The sequence below is a fragment of the Sphaerodactylus townsendi genome, linkage group LG05 (genome assembly GCF_021028975.2).
Source record: "Sphaerodactylus townsendi isolate TG3544 linkage group LG05, MPM_Stown_v2.3, whole genome shotgun sequence".
In the NCBI taxonomy this organism is placed as follows: domain Eukaryota; kingdom Metazoa; phylum Chordata; class Lepidosauria; order Squamata; family Sphaerodactylidae; genus Sphaerodactylus; species Sphaerodactylus townsendi.
In genome coordinates, this window is record NC_059429.1 from 52731309 (window position 1) to 52758204 (window position 26896).

The 26896-nt window shown below is 39.1% G+C and overlaps 2 protein-coding genes across 12 annotated transcripts in view; one reads left to right on the plus strand and one right to left on the minus strand.

The window, feature by feature from the left end:
• FUBP1 (far upstream element binding protein 1) overlaps nucleotides 1-15085 on the plus strand; it is a 40675-nt gene extending 25590 nt beyond the window's left edge. For 4 of the 6 annotated variants that reach the window (XM_048496850.1, XM_048496852.1, XM_048496853.1 and 1 more), the window contains 9 exons: nucleotides 891-1032; nucleotides 1342-1502; nucleotides 2046-2197; nucleotides 4141-4220; nucleotides 5419-5544; nucleotides 7259-7333; nucleotides 10089-10148; nucleotides 10234-10379; nucleotides 10759-15085. In XM_048496850.1, the coding sequence (XP_048352807.1) occupies nucleotides 891-1032; nucleotides 1342-1502; nucleotides 2046-2197; nucleotides 4141-4220; nucleotides 5419-5544; nucleotides 7259-7333; nucleotides 10089-10148; nucleotides 10234-10379; nucleotides 10759-10767 (951 nt within the window). In that variant the 3' untranslated portion in view covers nucleotides 10768-15085. The remainder of the gene's footprint in view (nucleotides 1-890; nucleotides 1033-1341; nucleotides 1503-2045; nucleotides 2198-4140; nucleotides 4221-5418; nucleotides 5545-7258; nucleotides 7334-10088; nucleotides 10149-10233; nucleotides 10380-10758) is intronic. The other 2 variants (XM_048496851.1, XM_048496854.1) reach the window with 1 other exon arrangement.
• Nucleotides 15086-15465: 380 nt separating this feature from the next.
• NEXN (nexilin F-actin binding protein) overlaps nucleotides 15466-26896 on the minus strand; it is a 48866-nt gene continuing 37435 nt past the window's right edge. For 5 of the 6 annotated variants that reach the window (XM_048496862.1, XM_048496857.1, XM_048496861.1 and 2 more), the window contains 5 exons: nucleotides 22265-22462; nucleotides 21721-21942; nucleotides 17807-17992; nucleotides 16717-17077; nucleotides 15466-16631 (listed from right to left, as the gene is read on the minus strand). In XM_048496862.1, the coding sequence (XP_048352819.1) occupies nucleotides 16618-16631; nucleotides 16717-17077; nucleotides 17807-17992; nucleotides 21721-21942; nucleotides 22265-22462 (981 nt within the window). In that variant the 3' untranslated portion in view covers nucleotides 15466-16617. Of the gene's footprint in view, nucleotides 17078-17806; nucleotides 17993-21720; nucleotides 21943-22264; nucleotides 22463-26896 lie in introns of all 6 variants that reach the window. The other variant, XM_048496858.1, reaches the window with a different exon arrangement.

Sequence of the window (26896 nt, forward strand, 5' to 3'; positions counted from 1 at the left end):
ATTTAATTTCCTTCCTCCCCAATGGGAGCCACCCACACAAAGTCCTCGTTACACTCAAAGGATCCTTCGTGGGTAAGTACCAATGGTCGCTTTGAGAATATTTTTAATTTTAACACTTGTAAATATGTATGTTACTGTTATAGTAATTAAGCTTTGTAGAGAAGGCCACCAAACTATTTCCCAGTTTACCAGGTAACACACAACTAACCCTGTTTCCCTGAAAATAAGACATCCTCTGAAAATAAGACGTAGTAGAGGTTTTGCTGAAGTGCTAAATATAAAGCATCCCCTGAAAGTAAGACGTAGCAAAGTTTTTGTTTGGAAGCATGCCCGTCGACCAGAGCATGCAGCTGTGGAGAAGAAAAATAAGACATCCCCTGAAAATAAGACATAGCGCATCTTTGGGAGCAAAAATTAATATAAGACACTGTCTTATTTTCGGGGAAATGGTATATTAGTCATTAAGACCTAAGGAGGGATGGAGATCATAACTTTACCTGCCTCATAATTCTTGCTCAATGTTTCAGAATTGCAGAACCACAAAATAATCTTGGCAATAAAGTTCTTAGATTACAGAATGTAAAGGGTATTAAATGTTCTTCATTTTTGGAGTGTTTGTTTTTAATTGTGTTTTGCAATGGCATGGCATAGCTGAACCATCCTCTACATTGCCCCAAGCACATTCTTCTGAATTTAACCTATTTCTGGAACATTTCAAAACAGCACACCACAGAGAAATAAAATGGTAGAGAGTTTAAGTCTCCTCACTCGTACACAGCTATTGGGCAAAATATGGGAACCAAGTCTGATGAACACTTAGCTATAAGGTGAAAAAAATCAATAATTTTTCATTAGTGTCTTCCCCCCTTCCCCCCCCCTCCCTTCCCTAGGCTGGCAATCCTGGTGGTCCAGGGCCTGGTGGTCGTGGAAGAGGTAGAGGACAAGGAAACTGGAATATGGGGCCTCCTGGTGGACTGCAAGAATTTAATTTTATTGTTCCCACTGGAAAAACTGGATTAATTATTGGAAAAGGTGATAACACTTTCTTTGTTTAGTCCTTATTTGACCTTATTTCTGTGCAACACAGTAATACTTTTCAGTGAGATTTTTAAAAATAGGGCAGCTGTCCATGATGCTAAGTGGTGGGTGGGAGTACCTGATTGTGGTAACAGTTCCTGTTCCAGTTATGACAGCTCTTCTTCGCAGGATAATGAACTTTCTTAAGTTCATTCAATGTACCTTTTCTTTAGGCAGTTTTATGGAGACTAGAGTGCCACTGGTGGTTTGTCTTTCAGATAGCTTTTTTGTAATCATGTTTTTAAACAATTACAATTATTTTAGGTGGTGAAACTATTAAGAGTATCAGCCAACAATCTGGTGCTAGAATTGAACTTCAGAGAAACCCTCCACCAAATGCAGATCCCAACATGAAATTGTTCACTATTCGGGGGACACCACAGCAGATTGATTATGCTCGACAGCTTATAGAAGAGAAGATTGGCGTGAGTATTCTTGCAAATAATCTTTTTTAAAAATTGATAGGGCCAAAGCATCTTCAATGAGTAAACACAGAGCTGGATTTTGTGATGACGCTGTTGGAGAATACTTGGCTTGTTAATATTACTTCAAAGTAACCCATGACTCTTTAAAAGAAAAAGACTATCCCAACTTTTGTTCATGCCCTTCGTCAGTTTTACTAGTAAGTGGGGCTGTTGCCCTGAAGGATCTGCTGCATAGCTTGGGCAAGTGATCAAATGACTGATTTACAAGAATGGTCTTGACTGCTGGCAGTAAAAATGTTCAAGGCTTGTTAAAAGGCTGCCTCACACACAACAATCACTGCAGTGCGGAAACGTATGAAAGGAAAAATAGAACTTATTAGAAACTTTTTCTGTTGAAATAGATGTTCGAAGGAATTCATTGTGCTGTAGTTTTTTTGCTGAAGAAAAGTGTGGAGGATAAAACCTTTAGTATATATTTGAGCAAGCTTGTTCCTCCAGTCACTTGAGGTAAACATTACTCTTACATTTCGTTTTCTCTAACAGGGTCCAGTGAATCCTTTGGGTCCTCCTGTGCCGCATGGTCCTCATGGTGTTGTTCCTGGCCCACATGGGCCTCCTGGGCCTCCTCCTGGTGCCCCCATGGGACCTTACAATCCTGCTCCTTATACTCCTGGCCCTCCTGGTCCAGCACCTCAGTGAGTATCCTTACAAAGGAGTCCATGAATATTACTAGCTTACAATGATAATTGGGGAAAGTTTTAGTAGCCTGCCTACCAATGTATATGTGAATTTACGAACTTCATGTGCTAGGGGGAAAAGCTATTTGAGTCTTGCGAAGTTGAAAGAACCAAGATGACAACTTTAATTAAGGATTTTCAGAAACAGTCCTAAATGTCCTGAACGTATATACATTGTGGCCATAGTTGCATAATAGAAAAGTTTCATTACTGATACCTTTTCCCTAACTAAAGGAAGCAAAAAATCATTTTACTCAAACCAGCACATTTTAAACTACAGAACTGTGCAGTGCTATCCCCTCTTTTCTGCCTTGCAATGTTACTTAAGTTTTGCTGGTTCTTAGACCAAAACTGTGTCAAAGAACATAGGAAATAAATTGTCTTTGTGCAGTAGTAGGAAGCCTCTCTAATTTATGGAGTAATGAAGCAGCCTTGTGCACGATGCTCAGCAAACAGATTTCTCAGCAAGCCTATTTCAACTTTACCTTGTTCAGTACACACGGACTGTGACCCCATCAGCGATGTATTTGGTATTCAGCAATTTGAACCGCTGCCCAACCCATTTGAAGCTGCCTATTTGTCAGAAACTGATTAGGACACCAGTTGGATGCCTGTGTTTTTCACCACCCCTTCAGTGAAGTAGCTTCATAGTACAGTTGCAAAAGTGAAAGTCCTGCTCCGTAAGTTCTCTTCTTCCCCTCCAAGCTGGACAGAGACAGAAGCATTGATTTCGATCTCTACATTAAAAAAAGGAGGAGCTCATTTCTTGCCTTCTCCAACAGCTTGGGGTGTGGGGGAGAAAGAGGTAATCAGCTGGGCTTCTAATCAGTGTCCTGCCTCCAGCAATATATAAATTTGATATATCTCTTCAATTCTGGAAGGCAGCAAAGTTTATTGGATGGGAAATTGTAAGAGCTCTATATCCAGCTGATCTGCTGTGCAATGACTCCTGAACCACTTATCCTCACCACATTTTTGCTGGATATAGAGCAAAAATTTTCCCAATATTAGATTGTAAGCCAGTTCTCAGCTGATCCCTCATTGACTGGGAATCAGCTTCTGGTGGCCGCAAGTACCCTGATTTCCAGTTTGCAGAATAGCTCACTGTTTCATTGTCTACCTAATCACTACTGGAGATCAGGAAGTGAACTGAGCAGGCAGGTGTATTTTCTAGGCTGGTTCTTTTCATGTTGCTTTGATTAGAAGCTGTAGCAGTGTAGCTAATAACTGATTAGAATTTGCATGACACTTTCTTGCTTCAGCCTGAAACTGAGGAATAGGTATGTGGAAAAGGGAAAAAGCACTCTTTCCAAAGACCATCTGCTGACTCCAAGCTAACTGACTAGGTCTTGACTACAGGTCAGGATTCAATAGTAGATCATTTTGCATAACAGCCAGTGCCTTTTGGTGTTGGTATTGGCTAAATAGTTGATTTAACAATAGAGTCCATTCAACGCTGAATTAGTTTGTTCAATTGGTTTGTTTTCTTTAAGTAAGCAGATGTGCTGGGGCTGTTACTAAATACTTCAATTACCTGTTAAGCCTGAAGTACCCACAAGTGATTTTCATACCCTTTCTGTTTGCTGTCCATGTATATTAAAGCGAAATATAATTGGTTCTGGTGGGTTTTCTGGGCTGTGCGTCCGTGGTCTGGTGGATCTTGTTCCTAACATTTCACCTGCATCTGTGGCTAGCATCTTCAGAGGTGTATTACAGAGGAAAGTACCCTGATTTCCCTCTTTGATACACCTCTGAAGAGGCCAGCCATAGAAGCAGGCAAAACGTTAGGAACAAGATCCACCAGACCATGGCCACACAGCCCAGAAAACCCACCAGAACCAGTTTAATCCAGCCGTGAAAGCCTTCGGAAATATAATTGTTTACTATATTTTCTTTTGTAGTGGCCCTCCAGCACCATATGCTCCACAAGGCTGGGGTAATGCTTATCCACACTGGCAGCCACCAAATCCTCCTGATCCAGGTGAGAACCACCAGCAACAAATTAACACATGTGGCAGATGTTCTAGTTCAAAATTATCTGCTGTGGTGAGGGAGAAGTTATTTACCTTAGGCTATCATGCCATCACACTTAATAGCCTGTTAGTATTATTACATCATGTGAAGGCTTCAGATTTTTTGCAAATTTACTGCACCTGATCATGTGTACAGGGAAACTGGGTGATAGGACTGGTGGATATACTTGATTAGGAGTGCTTTCAGGTGCACAAATCAGCCCGGTTTATGCATGAAAAGAGTGTGGAGATGATTTAAATTAAAATTTCTTTTTGCTCAGTATATTTTGAACAGGTTAGAATGGAAAAACAGTTTGCAGAATATGTAATGCTTAATCTGGTGATGCAGCTAGTTGAATTGCTCATGTTGAACAGCTGCACATCAGTGAATCCAATACAGTTGAGGTCTTTCTAAAATTCATCAGGGGGTATCTGTGTATGTTGTAAGTTAATTATCTTGGTAAAAGTATTCCATTGCAGAATTCCGTGGAGGTATATTTTCCTAGTTCTATACGAGTAGAGGCTTCCACATTCTCTACAGTGTTGTGAGAATTCTAACCTGAATTTCCCATTGTTGACGAGTGTCCTTGGTACTGGATTAAATTGGATACTGTGTATGTTCTACTTAAGCAGCACTAGTGCTGAACAGCGCACCTGTATGCAACTACAGTTCCTCTAACAGAACCACATTACTATTCCCAAAAGAAGGAGTAATTATTTCTACTGATTGTCACTTATTGTTGCAGATTCCCATTTTGCCCTCTGCATTGTTCCAGACGGTGTATTACACCTTCTGTGATGCCCAAGAGCAAAATTGGGGGAAGAGGGCTTAGTTGGCTAGAATCCTGCAGACTTTATGAAGTCTGCATATTTGTTCATCTCACCTACAGTGGTGGTAACTTGTTAAAAGTTTAAGAAGGAACAAAATTGAAGCATTACAGCTAACTGGTTAGATGAACTTGGGGCTTGTAAGCATGCACAACAATTCAACACTTGCAGTTATTACATGTACATATTGTTGGTGTGGCTTTCCTTAATTTCCTTTTTTGCAGCACATCAGTGGTTTTTGAATGAGCTCTCAATAGTGGGTTTTTTGAGAGATCTAGTTGTATTAAAGACAATTAAATAATTGAAGCTTACCATGCTCAACCATGTTAAATCTCCTAGGTAAGCCAACAGATCCTAATTCAGCAGCATGGGCAGCCTATTATGCTCACTACTATCAGCAACAAGCGCAGCCACCACCTGCAGCTCCACCTAGTGCACCACCAGCCACGCAGACCAATGGACAAGGTATCAGAATGATTTATGTGATAATAATTTCTTATGATATGATGGACTTCCTAGGATATTTTCAGCAGGTTTCTGTTATTCCCAGAAAACCTGATTATCCTGTAGTGTCGTGGTTCTCAACCTGGGGTTCACATACCAGAGCATTTGGGGGTTTGTGAAAAAGATTCCATAATATAGGGGAACAATTTTAGTGAAATGGGTTGCCAGGGGTATGTGAATAAAAACAGGTTGGGAACCCCTGCTGTAGTGTATTTACAGTGGGAAAATAGCAATTCAGAAGATGATACATAATGAAGCACATTATAATAATTCCAAGGACAAAATGTTGATTAAATAACAATTCTTTGGTATTGTGCATTATTTTCAAGTCACATTGCCTAATACATGTTCCTGATCTGAGCTTCAAACTAGAGTGGAATAGAGTTTTTTCCACTCTTTCAGCCCTTTTCACCACTCATGAGGAGCACCTGACACAGCTAGGCAGGCTTGTGTGTCTCATAATTCCAATTCTAAAAATTAATCCACTTTTTAAGACTTGCTTCAAGTCTGCTTTGTCCTACTTTCACAGATCAAAGCCTCAAAGTGGCAAAAGTGGGGATGGCTGTTGTATTTTTCCATATTGTGCTTTCCACAAAAAGATAGTTACCATATTGCTGCTGTACAGCTATGCCAGCAAAGATGAAACACACAAACCTGTTCCAGTGTGGAAACATCTTCCTTTCACATTTTGTGTGCCCCACACTCTGTTTCACCAGGGCTTCTCCACAGTGCCCTGGGAGTTCACAGGATATTTGCTGTTGTTTTCTCTACCTTCCCCTTAAGCACCCATCTAATTCACTGCCATTACCAGTTTGCCTATACTAGCCCCAGCCTCTCTTTCTGGTCTTCTCCATACATCATCTTTTGTGCTTGGATTGATGTGTGGTCTATGGTTGCTCTCTTGCCTTACAACAAAATCAGTTCCAGTGTTCCTTGCATAGAGAGTAGGAGACTCTAGACAGGAAAAAATGCTGGCAGTAAGGAAAAAGCTGAGGAGAGTCATTTTGTAAGCACATGGGCTTCCAGTTACAAATAACTTGGGTTGACATTTAGTTCTATTCTGTTGGTCACATGATTTTTCTTAGGATCAGATTCTTTCAGATCCAGTCACTGTAGAGCAGCTGCTGAGATCATGGCTGAGTAGGAGCCCTTTTCCAAAACACAAAACAGTCTGAAGGCAAAGTTTGCAAGGCCATGAAAGCCTTTTGTATTTTCTTTTACCTGCCCATTTTCCTAAATCATTGCATATGATTCGTTCCTTTAGAACAGAATTTTAGTCTTAATGTTCAAAATATATTTTGACATAGTATTCAGTTTGGCTGTATGACTGACTGTCCCCCTGATGCTTTAATCCATGATTTCTCAAATGTGATCACAGGTAAACCTCACAAGTGATTTTGCTGCAAGTAAAGACCAGTTGTGGCACCCCTACATTAAAAAATGTGCATTGAATTTGGTGTCAGTTGTCAGTGCAAAAAACTTTTCATGTTTTAGCTCAGAAATAACCATTTAAGGCATTGAAGTAGAGTAAAAGTTTTCCTCATAAAGGTTTCAAATAAACATTTCAAACTTGTTTAATTGTTTCATTGTTTTGATTCTTCTGTGAAATATTTTGCAGTTGATTATATGAAATGTTGAACTGCTTCAACTCTACTTTGATTTTCTATTCATTTAGGAGATCAGCCAAATCAAGCACCAGCAGGGCAGGTAGATTACACCAAGGCATGGGAAGAGTACTATAAAAAAATGGGTACGTTTTACATTTTTCTCTTAAATAAAAAAATCAGTTTTCTGTGATTTACTCCTAAGAAGTTTTGTTTTTGTATGAACTATATTTCGTTAAAATGTTTAAAGAAGGTATGCTTTAGTTTTATGCTGCATTTTTCCTTTGTTGCCCTAGGGAATTAAGCTATCATTCTGACACCTTATGGTTGCACCCAGCATCTTGTAGCAATAAGACTGGTCAGACAGGGAATTATATGCAAGCATAGCTGTTTTACAAGAAGAGTGTTTATTGTATTTAAAATAAATTTTCATGCCTACTATTCTTATAACATCCAACGTGGAGTAGTCTCCTGAAACTGGATCCTATGCAGCTGTAGGCGGAGGTGTATATTTTTACCTTTCCTGAATAAGCTACCTGTAAGCATTGAAAAAGCATAGGCAGGGAGGATACCTTTATGGATTCATACAAAAATTGCTACAATAAGGAGAAGTGGTTGAAATTGTTCCTCCTGCTTTTTTGTTAGCCTTTTCTGCTCATGGATGGCTTCCTGTAGTGGCAGAAAGGAGGCAGCCCACTGATCTTAAGTCTTTGAAATAGACAAGCACAGTTATTTCTCTGACTTTGTATGGTATCCCTAAGTTGTCCCATAAATTAAAACTTCACATGAAAAATGGGTAATGGTCTGTATTGTGAAATTAAAACAGGTAGAATTCACAGATAACCTGCCTCTTTTGGTAAAACCATGGCTTTCATGAAATAGGATCAAGTTTTTTGCAGTGCTGAACTAAGCATTTTAAAATTGACCTTACTGTTCAGCTTTCAAAAAGTGAATTAAAATGAATTCTGAACTGACCTTTGTGGGGAAAATATGCTTATAGATGAATATACTCCCATTCTTTTAAACATTGATCTTGTTTTTGTTGATATACATCATATATATGAACCATATACTTGTCAGAGGCATAAGTTCATATTGATAAAAATGAAATGAAAAAATGAGATTTTAAAAAATGCATTTGGGGTTAGTGTAACGCTGTAGAGACGCTGTAGATGCAGCTGGGTGGGGAAGCAGAGAGAAAAAAATCCAGAGAGTAGAGAAATGAGACCACCCTCCAGTAAGTACTTGTGGATCTCACTTGTACACACCAGAATTTACAGGAGATAGCATATTTATCAAAGTTGGTTTCTTTTGCTTAAGATGCTGGTAAAACTTGTTAGGGGACATATTGTATTTATATTCTAAAATCCACTTTGTGGCACAAAATATACTCCAGAGTGTTGGGGCAAACCTACTGGGTGTCCTACAAATGTGTAAGGGGATGCAGATGGAGTAGCGTGGAATTGATGTACACATCCTACACAGACAGGCAATGTCTTCCACTTGTGCAGCAGGATCTGCAGTTTGATGCCATGAATGGGGCAAAATATGAAGACTCCAGATTACTTCCATGAATGCAGGAATTTATCTGGTCTGTTAGATTTGTACTTTGAAGGCGCTACAGTTTTAGTCTTGCAGTGTGATCTTGAATGTTAAACATATTTCCTTCCATCTCATTCTTTTGTAGGGTCATATATCAACTGACACATAGAATAGAAAGCCAGCATAACATAGTCAATTGTATGTTGGCACTGGGATTAAACATGAAACTCATTTGATGGCCTTCAAGCCTATTCAATATTTTACAGCCTTCCTCACAGAGTTATTGTAAAATCTTTATAAATAAAACAGAATTTATCTTCATGAATCCCAGTTCTCTGGAAAAGGGGAGGATCAGTTGTGATGTTTCAAACTCCATGAGATTATTTTTCTTTAAAATAAAAACCCACATTACTTGCAACCCACTGGTGAGTTAGTAATAGCCTTCTCTCGATTGAATAGGTTGCTGATAAATCAAAGAACATTTCAAGCAAGATGTGGTAGTTTTATTGCCTTGTAATATGTATGGGAAGTTTTGTTGTGGATATTTTCTGGCTTGTTCAAGCATATATAATTAGACCTTTGGATTTGTTTTTAAGTATTACTCTTGTAATACCATAATGATATTGCTTCATTCAGTGTGTATACACTTAGAAAGCTAGTTTTCTAATTTTTCATTATTATAAATTTAAAAAAATAGTAGTGAATTGCTGTAAAGTAATTCACATGTTGCGATCACCATAATCTGCCAATGCTTATTCCTTTCCCTTTTTAGTATCTACTGTATGCTTTTAGTTATAGGCATAGAAGTTCCGGGGGCAGCTTTTAAAGTCACATTATATAAGATTTGACAGGAAATGCTTGTTTATTGTGAAAGTATTGGAGAGTGCTCGTATAGGAATTTCATGGCTGCAACCTTTACAGCTGGTTAATGGAGACCCTTTCCTAGACGTACTCTGTGTTATGTGTAGAGTGCTATAAATGTGTGAGAATACATCACTGCATTCAACCAGTAGGATTCTCAGGCGTTCTATCTGCTTTGGGGGAAAGGCACCGATAGGTTGGACATTTGCTCCTATACACTGTGGTAGGCTCTCCCACACACCCATGTGCTAAATGTGTTTACTGCTGTAAAGCCTATATTGATATAATAAAATTAAAAGAGCTGGTGTCAAGTGGATAAAATCTTGAGTTTTATTATAAGCTCTGGTACAGAGTATGCAACAAGAAAATACTGTATTAACTTGAGGCTTAATACCATTTTTCTTATTTGCACTATGGTTCAAATGAAGCAGTATTCTTATCTGTAATGTTGGTGTACCTGGGAGCTTTGTTTACATTAAAATGTGGGGGGTTTTTCAGGTCAACAAGGGCAGCCACAAGATTATTCAAAGGCTTGGGAGGAATATTACAAGAAGCAAGGTAATGTTTGTTAGAAATGAGATTATTTTGAGCTTCTTCTGTCCCTGTTATGGCATGAGAGTGGTATAATCTGCATTTATTCTAGGTCAGGCAGTTCCAGCTCCAGCGGGGGCACCACCAGCAGGTCAGCCTGATTATAGTGCAGCATGGGCCGAATACTATAGACAGCAGGCAGCCTATTATGCCCAGACAAGTCCACAAGGAATGCCGCAACATCCTCCAGCACCCCAGGTATAAAAATCTTACATTATTTGACTATAGTGACTTCTATTGTGATTTCTTGGGGTTATTTTTATTCTTTCTGTTTTGTTTTTGCATGTCTCCCACTCTGATACCGTTCTGGAGTATGCATTCTTTTTCCTGCCAAAGGATAATTAGTAAATAAATTCATTATCTCAGTTAACTGGAGTGCTCTCTCTGTCTTTGCATACATTCAGTGCTTTTGATCAATAAAAATTTCTCCTCCCAGGGTTTTTGAAAGCCATGCAGGAAGCCACCATCATTACATTAACCAATTTTTCTTTCTTAAAGGCTTCACTCCTGAGTTAGCATAATTTTAAAAAGATTTTCTTTAACTTTTTGTGTATCTCTTATGTATTTCTTCGCACAGGGCCAATAATGAGAAGTGGACAATACAGTATTTGCTTCATTATGTGGGGGAAAAAACCTTTGTTAAATGTGTGGATGCAGACGCCTTGATGAAGATCATAATTTTGTTTGGTTTAAAAATAGTGTTTTGAAAATGTACAAAATATCTATCACTACTGATAGGAGGTAATATTTCTGTGTAGAAATGAAATTGGTTTGTTTTTAGTACATTAGTGTAGATGTACACATTCCAGCAAATGTATTTGCAACTATTATGTGGTCAATGCTTTGTGATATAAATGTACTTTTTTCAATGTATACTTGATCACTTTTAAATGCCTGTTTTGTGCTTTACAATAAATAATATGAAACCTCCTGTGTCGGTAAGTTGGATATGTGGGTCTCCAGAATTCAACGACTTGTTAGCAATGCTGTACATGTACACAAGTAAGAGCTTTTTCCTTGAAAGTTTTGAGTTTGACGTTGGTATTCTCCCTTTGCAGAATAGTTTAGAAGGATCTCTTTTGTTGCTGTATTTTGCTGTTTAGCATCTTGATATCCTTCTCTTTCTACTTGATTAAAATTTGCATGTATGTGAAGGTGTTTCTTGACATACTTCTGTTGTGTTAACAGTTGAAGTTTCTTTTTTTTCATGACCACTGTCTCAGACCCATATAGCTGCTATAGTTAACCTTTGTTTTTATACATGATTTGATTATTTAGTATATTTTTCAGGCACGTTATTAAAATAATTACTGTAGCAATTAGATGTGCAAAGCGGTCAGTTTGCTGCACTTTGGTTGAGAATTCAGTGTAGTAAGGTTATCTTATTTTAGTTACAAAACTGCATTTGTCATAGAAACATGCTTTTTGGAGTCCTGAAAGTGCTTAACAGATAAAGTCTATTTTAAAATGCTGAAGACTAGTCATTCAATTTATATTATGAAAAAAGTCTCCATAAAGTGTTTTATTCTTAATAGTCATACTGAAAATTGGTGTTCTGTTAAAATCCACTGTTTGCTTTTTTGCATATATTAGATTACATGCAATACAGTCTGTCTTGCCATTGTCTGTTGAAGTGCAGGTTTGATCCAGCCAGTATAGAACTAGCTCTGTAGGGGTGAGGAGGACTGTGCTGTGTATCATCTTTGATTGTTCCTTCAAGGAGCATTGCACTGTAAGTACATCAGAATGACAAAATGATGAACTGCAACAGTATCTTTTTGTCAGTGTTCCACATAATGCAAATGCCATACCTGTGTGAATATTATGTTGGAATAAAATACAGTGCTGATATCTTAGAAAATCATAACTGCTTCTTAATTCAGAAACTTAGGTGTGCACATATATATGTATGTATGTATATGTGAGCTTTATGGGTAAGTATTGCTGAGACATTTAGTTTTAGCTGAATTGTCATGTACCTAAGTAATATTTTTTCATTAGGGGTTCAGAAACAAGATGTATTCAGATATAAACTTGTGTATTGTTAACAAAGTTTAAATTGCTTGTAAGGAGGACACTGTTTTGTCTTCAGTTTGTCTGCTTATATTTGGTGATATAGGTATATGTTAATAACCTGTATTAGCCTTATCTTTGGAAACTATTTTGTTGGGGTTCTTTTTGAGAATACACTTAGAGCGGTTGGTAGAGAAGAATGAAATGAAGCTCAGAAATGAAGTCTTTTACTGCACAGATAGCTAGAAATGCATTCTATAGTCCTGTAGAATCAGGAGGGAATTTATTTTTATCCCAATTTACATTAGGATTTAAAGTAGACTTTTGAAAAGATTATTAGGAAATTATTAAATATATTTAGAGTAGGCTATAAAGGCTCTAGAGCAACTACTTTGCATGATGCGACTGTAGCTTATTGGAGAATGGTGTAGCTGCTAACTAAACAGAACAAAAATTCACCAGATTCTTTATCATTCACCAAATGGAGGCTGTTGATTTTGATTCATTTAAAGTATAAAATCTTTATTAATTGCAAACAGTGCAATTATTTATACTTCACAGTGCCTTCCCAGACCTTCCACCTTAGGTTCTGCTGCAAAAAGCACAGGTAAGCACAACCTAAGGAAGTGTATAAATACATATTTCAGTATATTAATGTTGTCCCTGTGAGATTTTTTTTGTGGTTGTGTATTCAAAAGCAATCTGCCAATATCTTCCCCAAATGTATTCTGCTATTCATGGTTCAATTCCAGTGGAAAGTCTGAAACAATTATTTACATTTCTGGGTAAATGTGTGTCTTTATTTTTAAAAGATAAGTGGATTGCTGCAATAATTTTTGAGTAAGTCACTTTTACTATTTTTCCCTCAGTAGCTGAGTTGTTTCAAATGAATATAAATTATTTTTTTCAAGATACAGGAAATACTTGGTCAGAACTTCAACAGCCTTCACAAATGCTTTTATAATGTAAAGGATGTTATACCCAATACTATTTACTCAAGCATACTGTGTTACTCTAATTCCCAAGACTGATGTCTAATTTTTTTACGTTATACACCATAATATCCGTACAACAGATTAACCTAGCTTGCTTATTTGATTTGATACAGAAGGAAAAATTTAGACTTGAATTTTGAAGAACAGCTTATTAGTAAGCATGTGTGCCAGTAAAATGTTAACAGTTCGGCAAATCTTTCCTTTTTATAGTGATTTCTTTGCTATTTCAGCTGAATTGCTGTATATTTTTGCCAGTTTAAAATGTTTTGTGTTATGGCTTATTTAGATAGCTTAACTGGTACATTTTTTTAATTTAGACAATACTAAGGCAGTACCATCAGTTTTTTGTTTGTCACTTAATAAAATGTTTTGATTTTCTCAAAAGTCCTGTTTTTCTCTGCATCAAAGAAAATTATTCAAAAATACTGCCTTCATTTTCACACACAGTGCTGAAGATGCTGCAAGCACCAAATCATAGCTCATAAAATCAGGTCCTGAGATAGTTACTTCCAATAAAGAGGATTCCTTTGAGTGTATGGCCATGGTGAGCCGATGAGCATGGACCATAGAAGGGCTCCATGTAGAAGGTAAAATTGGCAAAATACCGATTTTAAATGTATCCCATACTTAATGGTGTAGGGTATAATTTGCCTGTTTTAATCACTTCTCATTCTTTAAAGTGCTATTTGCTTGACCATAAATGTTCCGTAATTTGTTATGTGGTAACAATACAAGCCATCTATCAATTTACACGTTGCTAAATAGTCAAGCATAGATATGTTTTGCATTTCACAACTAAATTTAATAGCTGTACTTGAAAACCCTCAAGCCGCTTCATTTTTTTGTTGTAGTTCAGCATGTCAGATTTCATTTTTATTGGGAACTAGGTTTGTGTTGTGCTGTTGACCTGCTAAAGAACTTCATCTGGGCTGGATTTCATTTCCCCATTTTAAAAACAGAGTTTTATTTTTGCCACTCCATTTTTATAAATGCAGCTTAAATTGTAGAACAATTCAAGGCAAGGGAACAAATAGAAAAGATGGATATGTCTGACATAGGAGGCGATTTAACAGTCTAAGCATTAATCTTTTCATTGGGCTAGTGGTACTTTAGGTATCTTCTGACATTGTGTAGTTTTGCTGTTCAGTTTCAGTCTCTGATTTCTTTCAGGAACATTATTGGTTTTTCTTGAGCAGTTGTGATTTGTCAGGAAAAATTGCAGATTTTAATATAGAATGTTAGAGTACCCTGACTTGAATCAGGTGTGAGAGTGCATGTTTTAAAGGAAATAAAAGAACATCTTTAAATTTCAGTAATGCTCACAGATCACTGCTTAGTGTGAGTTCTGTATAGTCAAGCTGTGCTGATTTAATAATAATTCCTTATCTGTATCTTTTGTATAAGTTACACTTAAGTGGTTTTAGGGGCTAGGTAGGCTATGTGTTTCACTAATCACTTCTTTCCACAAAATATTATGAGCAACAGGGGCAGCCTTTCTTTTCATAGGGTTAAGAGTTTAGAGCATCTAGATCTTTTTCTTATACTAGCTTTTCAGAAAGCAAGACACAGCCTGCATAATGCATACAACAAATCCACTTTTCCTACTTGCAGTATCCTTAAGTTTATGCAACCTTTATCTTATATGCATGCAACATGCATTTTCGTCCTGAGATAGTGTTCTTTACAGAAACTACCCGTGTTTTAAAAAAGAAGATTGTCTTTAAAAGGCTACTGTGATGGGAAGTATCTTAGGGAGATGCAGCTTGGACGTGAGGTAAATCAAATGCTTTACACTATGTTGTGTTGAACTTGCAATAAGGCATTGTATGTATTCATGAAAATACATTATTTGTAATGTTTTTGTATAAGTTCTCAATAAATGTAAACTAATGGGTAGTGTGTCTTGTCTTCTGTACTTAGGTAATTTTTCATCTAAGCGCCTTTGACCCACAATCATGTATTGCTGGGTTGTGGGATAGCTGTGGACAAAAAGCCAAACAGTTACCAAGGCAGTGTGTAGGGGGAGATTAGGCAGAATTGCCCTGGACATTTAGCTCTTGTATTGGCAGAAATCAACTGTTGGAAAAGGGTGGCCAGTTTTCCATCTTTTCTCCACATGGTTTTTCTACAAGTGTTCCCGGAGGGACGAAGTGCCTGTGTGATAGGAAAAATTTACTTCAACAGAGTCTGTTCACAAAATCTAATCCCATTAAATGCCCAAGAATTGTAGATAAGGTTGAATGGCCATAACTTTTGTGAAATGAAGAAAAGCTTTGTGAGACTCAACAGAGATTTATTAACCTTTCAATTAATTCAGAACACAGCATAGGAAAATTTGGTACATAGGTTTTAAAGGCCAGGTAAATCCTGTATAAAAATTTATTCTAACTTGTAATTTTTCTAAATTCTGGCCAGTTAAATGTAACCAAAATCTACTGGAGAATTCTTTTTAGTATGTATGGTAGTCTGCATTGGAATTTAGTTTCCAGTTATTCATTAGCAAAAAGCAAACCTGTAATCACTTTTTATTCAAAGTATATATGAAAACCATATTTATTGGTAATTCTGTTTCTGTATACTGTAGTGAGATGATTTAATACAAGAGGTTCAAGTTGAAAAGTCATCCAGTATCATCATAATGCTTAATTACTGAATACTATGACTTTGATTCAGTATTATAAGCAGCATTCTAGACAATGTCTAACTTCTAATACAAAATTATAAACGCTAATATTTCAAAGAACTTTGACAACCGCATATACATGATAATTACATAACTCTGCTTTCAAGCCACTATTCTGATTGTATGTTATTCAAGCACATTAAAGAAAATACTGCATTAAACAAAAACCCAATTAAATAAACAACTAAAATTTGGCTACTAAATTTTCCGCACTGTTTTCAGATCAAATAAATTGAGGACAACATTAATGTAGAATGAATTAATTGGTCTTCATCTGCTGGAACAACTTTGTTCTGCTGTTTCCAGTGTCCTTGCCCTAATTTTACATGTGCAAACAATGGCATGAAAACTGCAATGAATCCAGAGGCTCTCCCAGGCAGATTACTTGTGCGAAGCAGTTCACCATGCTCTTGTTTTTCACTACACTGATACGAGCTATTTTTGTACTGACATCAGGAAGACAAGTGTGATGACTTAGCAGGCTGCTTCACATGAATGCATTGCCTGTTGGTAATAGCCTTGCTGTGTGAAGCAACAAATTAGTCATAAGTAAGGTGTGGGGTGGGGGTTAAGCCACTGTTTACCAAACTGTCAAATTACTGTTTGAAATAAAGAGGTTTAGAACAGGCAATTGAATATCTTATTTCAGGAATGACAGACATTTTTCTTGTTGGCCCCACCACAGACAGAAAGAGAGATGAATGCAGTAAATTTAGAGAAGGAAGGCTCCAGATGAAGTAGGCTATTAATAGTCATCAGCTGGAAGAAGAGAAGAGAAAAAGAGAGTTAACTGATTTAGAAAAAGATGGGAGATATGAATTGTTATTAAAATGCTAAGTCTTACTTTCAATGGTGAGAATACAGGTGCTAGCTGCTGTTCCTCTGCTATTTACTGCTTTACACATATATTCTCCCTCATCTTCTGGGAAAGTTTCTGGTAAGTAAAGACAGTAGGTATCTCCTCTCTCAATATATTGATAGTCCTCACAGTCCTGCAACATTTCCCCTTCAAACCACCATGTGATTTCTGGTTTGGGTTCTCCAGACATTTTTACAGTAAATCTTACTGGTTCACCATCCACAACTGACACATTTTTAAGAGGCTTCTTGAACCATGGGGCCCCAGACCTTGCTTGCTGTTCTTCATCTTCATAAACTGAGCCATTAACAATGCTCCCATCATCATCTTCCTCCTCTTCCTTTTTCTGCATTTTCAGATAAGAATTATGAAAAGAAATATGATTCATACAATACTGGTATTGCATAATACTTATATCTCAGAGGGCCCCAACCTTTCTGAGCCTGTGGGGACATTTGGAATTATGATGAGGAGGCACAGCCAACCACAAAATGTCACGCTTAACTAATAGTAACTAATCAACATTTCTGGCAGAAGCTCTGTTTAGCAGTATGCCTTTTAAAATGAACAAGTATCTCTGGATACACATGGCTTACCTTCAGTTATTCAGTAAAATTTTATACTGTCAAAACAACTGCTGTTGAAGTGATTTTTTCTAATCTGCCAGCCAATCAGAAGCCCTATTGGCCAAAATCCCACTTGGTCCCACATACTTTCTAAAACATTTGGCGACTCCACATTTTGAATCCTGACCTAGATCATACATGTGTATTCCATTGTTTCTCAATATTGCACTTGGATTTGGAGAAGAGAAACAAACAGCTACCATCTTGCTCCTGTAGTTCCTTCAAGCTTGCTTTTCCTATGAAGTGCCAATTTCCTTGAGAAAAAGTACACTACTGTATGTGGGATCCACACAGCAGGATAACAAGAATTGTCCTCCACCTTTACCAATAGTTGTCTTGTTCTGGCCTTGATCTCCAATGACTTGAGTGTGTTACAATGTATGCTAGTCCCTTGTTTTCTCCACACACAAGGTTTTCTAGCTTTACCAAGAGAATACTACTCCTGATACCTTTTGTAATGCTGCATCAATTTCTTTCTGTTCAAATTGCATACGTAAAAGCTTTTGTTCTTCGATTCTCCTCTGTTCCTCCTCCTCTCTTGCCTTTGCCATTTTTTCAAATCGAGCCTTCATGTTGACTTTGTGTGTAAATGGAGCTTCAGATTTTGTGGCTGGTTTTACATCTACTTCATCTTCCTAAGAAATGGAAAAAAACATATTGAGGGGAGATGAGAAAAAGAAATAAGCCCTACACTTTTAACTCAAGACAATAAAAATGATCATATAACTTTGTTCAACTACCGTACTGACTAGTAACAAGCTGTCACAGGAAACCTCTCACTCTGTGATCAAGCTCCACTACACTTTCTAATGGAGGGTATTTGTCAAAGCAGAGTTGTGGCAAGACCAAGAAATTCTAAAGACTTGCCAGCAGTTGATTGTACTATTTCTGTGTAGCGTGTGTACAAATGTTACCTTTTCAAAATGTTACCTTTTCGATAACATGCTTTATCTAAGAGAAGCCCACTGGTGTAGATAAGTAATTTGAGCTGGACTAATGAGAAGCAGATATGCTGTTGGCGTTTTAGCATTCCATAATGGTTGTGTAACTTCATTGGTACACAATTATACCTTGAATATGTCCAGTCTTTAGATCCAGTTGCTGAACTGCACTTCATGTACCTTTACTGATCCATGCTTTTATAGCTTTGAATTTAATTGTTTTCATGTTTAACTAGTAAAAGAAGAAACCATTACAGGTGTTTCTATTATACCTTGGCCCTTTCAGTAAAGGTTCAACATGCATTTGTTTCCTATGTTTTCCTTATAACAATTCTCCACCCCCACCCCAATGAAAAATTGTACCTTGACAACCAAATTCAAATACACAATAAAAAACATTAAATTCTACAATAAAATGGACAAAACATTTAAGTTCTCTTTCAAATAGAGAGAAAGCCTCCATGCTTATGGCAAGGAAAGGAGAATTGTATTCAAGTAAACTGAAAACACTGTTGTGGGCATGAAGTTTTATGTAACGTTTATCCTTCTATATCTTGTATGTTTTGATTGCTTTAATCACTTCTTCCCAGCAAATATATGTGTATGGCCAGAGATGTCACACACCCCTGCCAAAGTTTTTGTAAGAGCATATGGCCATCATGTGAGAGAGCAAAAGGTTCCTTTATAGAACCTGTACCTGCTCTGAAGATGCCAGGTTTATGTACTATGTACTGTGGGAAAACATGTAGTATAAGATTGTATGTGTAACTATATAGTGCGCTTGGGACCAGTTAACCATAACAGACTAATTCAGCCGGAAATATCAGCAATAGCAGAACATGTGATAAACCAAGCTGGGCACAGAATATTGTTTGAAAACACAGACATTCTGAACCACTATGTCAGAATATGCAGAGAAGCCACTGAGATCCACCAGCACATGGACAAGCTCAATAGAAAGGAAATGAAAAAAATTTGGTTACCAGTAGTGAAAAGCACTAGAATCAAGACAGTGGCTAATAAACACCACCCAGGCAAAGGATGTCTCCAGGCAGTAAGCAGTCAAAGGGCTAGTGAACACCACCCACCACTCTAGGCAGTAAGCAATCAAAGGGATCAAAAGGCCAGGCTACTACAATGCAGATGCCCTCATGAATTGATTATGCTATCTTCATGATTACTCACATGCTAAATGGGTGGATCCCGCCCAATACATGCAAATCAAGCTTGCTAATTGCACTTTTTAAACTTGTAAACAGGCAAATGGTTGTGTCTTCCACCCTGGACATTCCACAGGTATATACTCCACTTGCTTTACTACCATCAGATCCTCTGAAGATGCCAGCCATAGATGCAGGCGAAAGGTCAGGAGAAAATGCTACTAGAACACAGTCATACAGCCCAGAAACCACACAACACCACACTTTCCGGCTGTGAAAGCTTTCAACAGTTAAGATTCTTTTAATTAGGAGAGCGGAGGAAAGACTGGACCCTGGTGGTCAAATCTGTCAGATTATCTCCTCTTTGCAGTAAAGGAAAGGGGAAATTGGTCATTGAATTTGAGATTTATAGTTAATAACATTGGACAGAAGTAAATCTGAAATTTTGTTTGTGCTTTTAAACAAGCAGTAGAAATTCATTAATATGACGATGTATATGTGACATTTTAGGCTCAGAGAAAGTTATTTAAAGTGGCCATATGTATATAGAAGTAGTAACCTCAGCAATTTTACATGAATGGCCCCTCTGAACTGAGGCTGTTTCTGCACGGCCAGGAGGCGCCCCCACGCCGGCAGGAGTTCTGCCGGCGTGGGGGCGGGAGCCTGCTCGCGCAAAGGGGAGGCCGGCAGGCGGCTCCGCACGGAGCCACCTCTGCGCTCTCCCCCGCCCCACTCACGGTGTCCTCCTTGTCGCCTGCGGGGCGTTGCAGCCCCGCCCACGCTGCCTTCCGACCCCTGGAGGTCGGAGGACAGCGTGGGCGGGGCTGCGACGCCCCACAGGCGACGAGGAGGACACCGTGAGTGGGGCGGAGACGGGAGACAGCGTCTCCCGGCGGCTCGGTTCGCACCGCGCCGCAGGGAAGACGCTCCCTCCCCAACAACAACCCTTTAAAGGGTTGTTGTTGGGGAGGGAAGAAGAGTCAGGTCGCCGCTGCTGCGTTGCAGCAGCGGCGCCTGTGCGAACGGCGGCCTGGGGGCGCCTTTTTTGGCGCCCCCAGGCCGTCATAAATGGGCCGTGCAGAAACGGCCCGAATGTTTTAAATAAATTGTGCATTTGGTTAGAAGGTTCCAGATCAGTTCTCCCTAAAAGCTAAAATGACTAAATTGAGGCTACCATACTTTGATCTCATCATCAGAAGCAGAGACTCACTGGAGAAGACAATAACGCCAGGAAAAGAGAAAGGCCTGACATAAGATGGATTGATTGATTCTATATAGTTCTCAGTTTGCAAGACCTGAGCAAGGTTGTCAATGAGAGGACATTTTGGAGGTCATTAATTCATGGTCACAATAGGTCAGAAACAACTTGATGACACTTTACACATACATCTGATTTATATATGGTGATACAATTAGTGACCCAGATACAGACAAGTATATGTCTCTTCAGATGAAGTTACATATTACACTCAAGCTAATTAATCTAAGATCAAATTAATATTCAGAATTCTATGCAAACCACACCCTTCCCTTGATGGACCTTATATTACAACTGTACTGTATATATAATCTTGTAGGACATTCTCACACTATGCAAGATGTGCCACAGAAGTCAGATGGGGAAGTGGCACAGTGGTGATCAGTTCATATAAAAGATGCCTCAATATGTCGTGTTGGTCGAACTACAAGCCATATTTCTGTGCATGTCCCTTACTGCTATCACATGACAGCTGTTGAAATATGAAACTGAAGTAAGACTAACTGTCAAACATATACCTCTTGGGTAAGTCCTCCAGTAACTATCATCCAACTGGTTAACATAAACCAGGGCACTGCCAGGGTCCCAATTCATGCTTTGAAGTTGTATCAATCACTTTACATCTCATTTGTAGAGAACAGAGCTGAACTTTCTGATATCATGCCTCATCAGCTTTTGCTACCTTGGTGATCCTACAGTTACGTAGATCCTACTACCCTATCCCAACTACCAGTGGTACTGATTGGTGAAGATGTTAATTTGATGAACTTGAAACTCTTGGAAGTATTCTGAATCGTACACCCACATCATCTGTTTTACATGCATGACGGTGTTATTGTCCTACTAGCAATCATTAGTGGCTGATCCTAGGAGATGCAAGTCACAGGCCAGATGGCCTTAGCATATACATATCAATCCAATCAAGTAGAGGAGAACAGTTGTTATTTACACTGGAGTGGTTAAATAACAGCATAATATCTTTCCGTGTATGAGTATTAACGTACCTCTTGAAAAGTCTCTGCTTCCCTTTCTTTTATTTCCTGGTCCATAGCTCTCCTCCTTGCTCTTTCCTCTTCAATTTTTTTCTGTATTTCTTCTTCAGACAATTGCCCAATTTTTTCAAACTTCTTTTTCAGGTTCTTTGCTTGAATGGAGCCACTTCTTTTTAATCTTATCAATTCCTCATATTCCCTGCTTAACTCAAAGGTTTCACATTCTTCCTCCTCCTGTCAAAGAAAAAATGCCACAAAGGTATCGGTGAAACAGATTTCTTGCAGCAAAACCACATTTAATTTATGGATCATTCTTGACAAACTGCTAATCATGGTGATGACATTGGTTTTTAGTGAGAGCATTAAATGGCATGGACCTCCAACTTCTCTAGCATGTCTGCTCTTTGTTTTTGCTAGCTGACTACTTAAATGAAATATTAAGCTTATAGCAACTAGTCTTTAAACAATCAGCATATTTTCCTTGGTCGATGGTTTACTTCCAAAAGTGGGTAGTTGAAAGGAGTACAATCTTTGTAAATATGAGATAATGACAAACCTCTCCCATTTCTTGTCTAAGCTGCTCAAACTCGTGTTTTTCTATTTCCAGTTTTTGTCTGCGTTCTTCTTTTGTGCGCCTCTTTTCTTCTTCCATTTTTTTCCTCAGTAACTCTTCAAAGTTTATTTCTAGTTTTCCAGGTGTAAGAGATTCTTGAGATACAGTTTTTGATATCTGTGAAGACTCATCATCTGAAATCTATAGGAAATGTATTATTTTGTTAATGATAGTGCATCTATCATCTAAGTTTATAAATACATGATTACAGTGATGTGGCTCCTTTACAGCACATGCTTAAGGGATGCTGGTAGGCTTAGTTCTTTCTCCTGAAACTTTTAAGGTAGAGGTTGTGTGGCTCATGTGGACACTCCAGTATGCTTCAATAAGGAAGGGGAACCAGGCACTGCTCTTGTATCAATGGAATGTCTTGTAGGAGCAGAAGCACTGGTAATGGAAGGAAAGGACGGAGTGATTTTGCTGACTCTCCTTCACTGCAAGCCCCAGACTGTGGCTCGTTTCTCCCATAAACTCTTCATCTGTGCTCCAAAAAACCCCAAGTGATACTTTCCCCAAAAGGTTATATCTTGTCTTTAATTCCCCCTTAAAATTACACATGGAAGTGGCTTTTTTCTAATGTGGAAAACTTCAAGTATCAATGTACAGTTGAACTTCATGCTGTACTGGATTTACTTCTCACTGTGCAAATGTGATCCTAATCATTATTTATTTGGAAATAAATTTATTTAAAAGTAAGATTTCCTTTCATATAGTGCCTTTTATTTCATTGGGTCTGTATGGATTCATTTTGCTAGCAGTGGCACTTTTTACTGGCACAAGGAGCCTTCTGAAAGTGGCTCAAAAGAGCTACCTGATGCAGAGGAAAGTACCACTGCTGATAAAATGTATCCAGCCCATGTAAAATGCTAGAATTAAGGCTGAAGTGTAAAAGAAATGAATTATTATGAATAGTACAATGCTAAACAAAACAAGCCCCAAGAAAACTGACAAAACGAATTGTGTAATTCTCAATTATAACCAACTGGGAATGTCACTGAACATTTGGTTTCCATCTCTCTTCTTTAAAACAAAACACCACATGGTCCATTTCCTTACCAGATGCCATCTTGTTCCTGCATGCTTTGGTCACAATCCTTATTTACTATTGGAAACTCCAGAGACATGATGGATAATGTTCAAAGACATAGGACTGCCAATATATCGGGGGTTTAATGGAGATTTTTCTACTGAGTGGTTTCAAACATAAATCAATTTGAACCTTCCTGTGACATGGCTACAACATGGTGGGAACCAGTTTTACATTTAAATTAAAATTTAGGGCAGTGCTGACATATGGGGTTCACAGTTTCATTTGAAAAAAATGCTTATTACTGAAATGTTCTTGAGCCCCACACAGGGTAGCATTCCCAGTTCCTGCTAACTACCCAGATTTGTAGTTTGCTGTCTGCTCTTTCAGTGTGGATGCCTGGTTAATAGAGTATAAATTTGGATCCTGCGGAACATTTTTGCTAATTGAAGGGATTTCTGTCAACAGAGCACAACTACCTCCTCCAACTGCAACCCACAATGCCTCCTGAAATGCTCCTGGGAGACAGGAGATTTCCCAAAGAAGTGTATGCGTGCGTGCGTGCGTGCGTGCGTGCGTGCGTGCGTGCGTGCGAGAGAGAGAGAGAGACTTGCAGCAGGAGAGGGCTTTTCGCCACCAAATTCTGTCAAGCAGCAATTTATAATCTACTCAAAAAAAATTTCACTCTATCATACAAATTTTCATCTTTCTATTCACACCTGCCAACTTCATCTTGGAACATCTTTGGTTTTTATTCAAGTGGACATGTGTAAAACATACACATGCTAATTTCAATAAATTAAAAGTAGGACAATCATCACATGTATGACTATCTGCCACTAGGACAGAAGTCGTGGGTGTGCCCTTGCTGCAATGAGCTCCTGGCACTCAAGGAACGTGTGCGTTCTCTTGAAGCCAAGGTGGCAGACCTGGAGAAGCTGAAAGAGGCAGAGAGGGTGACAGACGAGGCTTTCAGGGACCTAACAGCCGGGTCCCACTCCCAAGGTGACATCTCTTCAGATGTCATGGAGAATGAAGGCCTTGGGGATGGAGGGTGCCAGTCTGAGGTGGGGGAAGATGCTCCCTTAGTTGGGATCCCTTCCTTAACTGGTGATCAGCTATCCTCTCGCACTGAGGATACCCCTCGGGGAGGTGGGGGCTCCTTGTAGTGGGTGATTCGATCATTAGAAATGTAGAGAGTTGGGTTTGTGAGAGGCGTGATGACCGCATGGTGACTTGCCTGCCTGGTGCGAAGGTTGCGGATGTCACACTTCGTCTAGATAGGCTTTTAGACAGTGCTGGGGTGGAGTCAGCAGTTGTGGTCCACATTGGCACCAACGACATTGGGAAATGTAGCCGGGAGGTTCTGGAAGCTAAATTTAGGCTGCTAGGGAAAAGGTTGAAGTCCAGGACCTCCAAGGTGGCATTCTCAGAAATGCTACCCGTTCCACGCGCAGGGCGAGCTAGGCAAGCAGAGATACAGGATCTCAATGCGTGGATGAGAAGGTGGTGTAAGGCAGAGGGTTTCAGATTTGTCAGGAACTGGGAACTTTTTGGGACAAGGCAGGCCTGTACAAACGGGACGGGCTTCATCTTAACCAAAGAGGAACCAGGCTGCTGGCTCCAACATTAAAAAGGTGGCAGAACAGCTTTTAAACTGATCACTGGGGAAAGCCGACAGGAGCTGAGGTAACTTCGGTTCGGAATACAGAGTCCATGGGGATGCAGACAGAGAGGGAGGTTTTTCTAAATCAACCACATACAAGTGAGGAACATAGCAATGTGCATGTGACAAGGGATAGTGTCTACAAAAGACTTGAGGGTAAAGCACATAAATCCCAGGTTAAGGACAGAGACAGGGTATACAGGTGTCTCTATGCTAATAGTAGAAGAATTCGATCTAAAATGGGGGACCTAGAGTACAGAGTTTTGAAGGAGGACTTTGATATAGTGGGCATTACAGAGACATGGTGGAATGAGAAGAACCAGTGGGATGCTGTTATACCAGGCTACAGGCTCTATAGGAAGGATAGGACAGAGCGCATTGGGGGTGGAGTTGCTCCTTTACATCAAAGAGAGCATAGTATCACATAAAATAGACAATGCAAGGGGAGCTGGTTCCCCTACAGAATCACTGTGGATATCAATACCAGGTGTGAAGGACAGTTTAATATTAGGAATATATTATCGTCCCCCGCACCAAAGTGCACAAGAGGATTCTGAGATGGAAAAAAAAAAAATTAGAGAGGCCAACCCAAACCAAAATGTAGTGGTAATGGGTGATTTTAACTATCCCCATATAAACTGGAAAAATGCATGTTCAGGTCATAGTAAGGAGAGAGCATTCCTGGATATGCTAAATGACTGTGGCTTAGAGCAGATGGTTGTGGAACCAACCAGGGGAGAGGTGATCCTAGATCTAATTCTATGTGGGACCCAGGACCTGGTGCAGGAAGTCAGTGTTGTTGAGCCGATAGGGAACAGCGACCACAATGCTGTCAGATTCAGTATCTCAGCATGCGAACAAGTGGCAACTACTAGTGTAGTTACATTCGCCTTCAGAAAGGGAAATTTCTCAAAGATGCGGGGGATAGTGCGCAGGAAGCTGAAAGGGAAAATCAAGAGAGTCAAAACTGTCCAGGATGCTTGGAGGTTATTTAAAACACAGTAATAAAAGCTCAGCTGGAATGTGTTCCACAGGTTAGAAAAGGCAGCACCCAGTCCAAAAGAAAGCCACCATGGTTAACAAGAGAGGTTGAGGAAAAAAGAAAATGTCTTTTAGAAAATGGAAGTCCAGTTTGGCTGATGAAGAATATGAGAGGGAACACAAATGGTGGCAAAAGAGAAGCAAGTTAGCTGTAAGGGAGGCAAAAAGGATTATGAGGAACGCATGGCTGCGAACATCAAGACCAGCAACAAACAGTTCTTCAAGTACATCAAAAGCAGGAAGCCAGCAAGGGAAGCGGTAGGCCAGTTAGATGACAAAGGAACAAAGGGTGTGCTAAAAGATGGCAGGGAGATTGCAGAGAAGCTGAATGAATTCTTTGCATCTGTCTTCACCCAAGAGGAGGTGAGGAACATTCCTGCACCTGAACCAAGCTTCTTAGGAGGCGAATCCGAGGAACTAGCGAAGATAGTGGTAGACAAGGAAGAAGTTCTGGCAGCCATTGATAAACTAAATGTTACCAAATCCCCTGGCCCAGATTGCATTCACCCAAGAGTTCTTAAAGAGCTCAAGCATGAAATTGCTGATCTTCTCACTTTAATATGCAACTTATCCCTGAAATCAAGCTCCATCCCTGAAGACTGGAAGATGGCCAATGTCACACCAATCTTTAAGAAAGGATCTAGGGGGCACCCGGGAAATTACAGGCCAGTCAGTTTGACATCTGTTCCTGGTAAATTAGTAGAATCTGTCATTAAAGATAAAATTATAAAACATGTAGAAAAGCAAGACCTGATGAGAAAGAGTCAGCATGGCTTTTGCAGAGGCAAATCCTGTCTTACAAACTTACTAGAGTTCTTTGAGGGTGTAAACAGGCATGTGG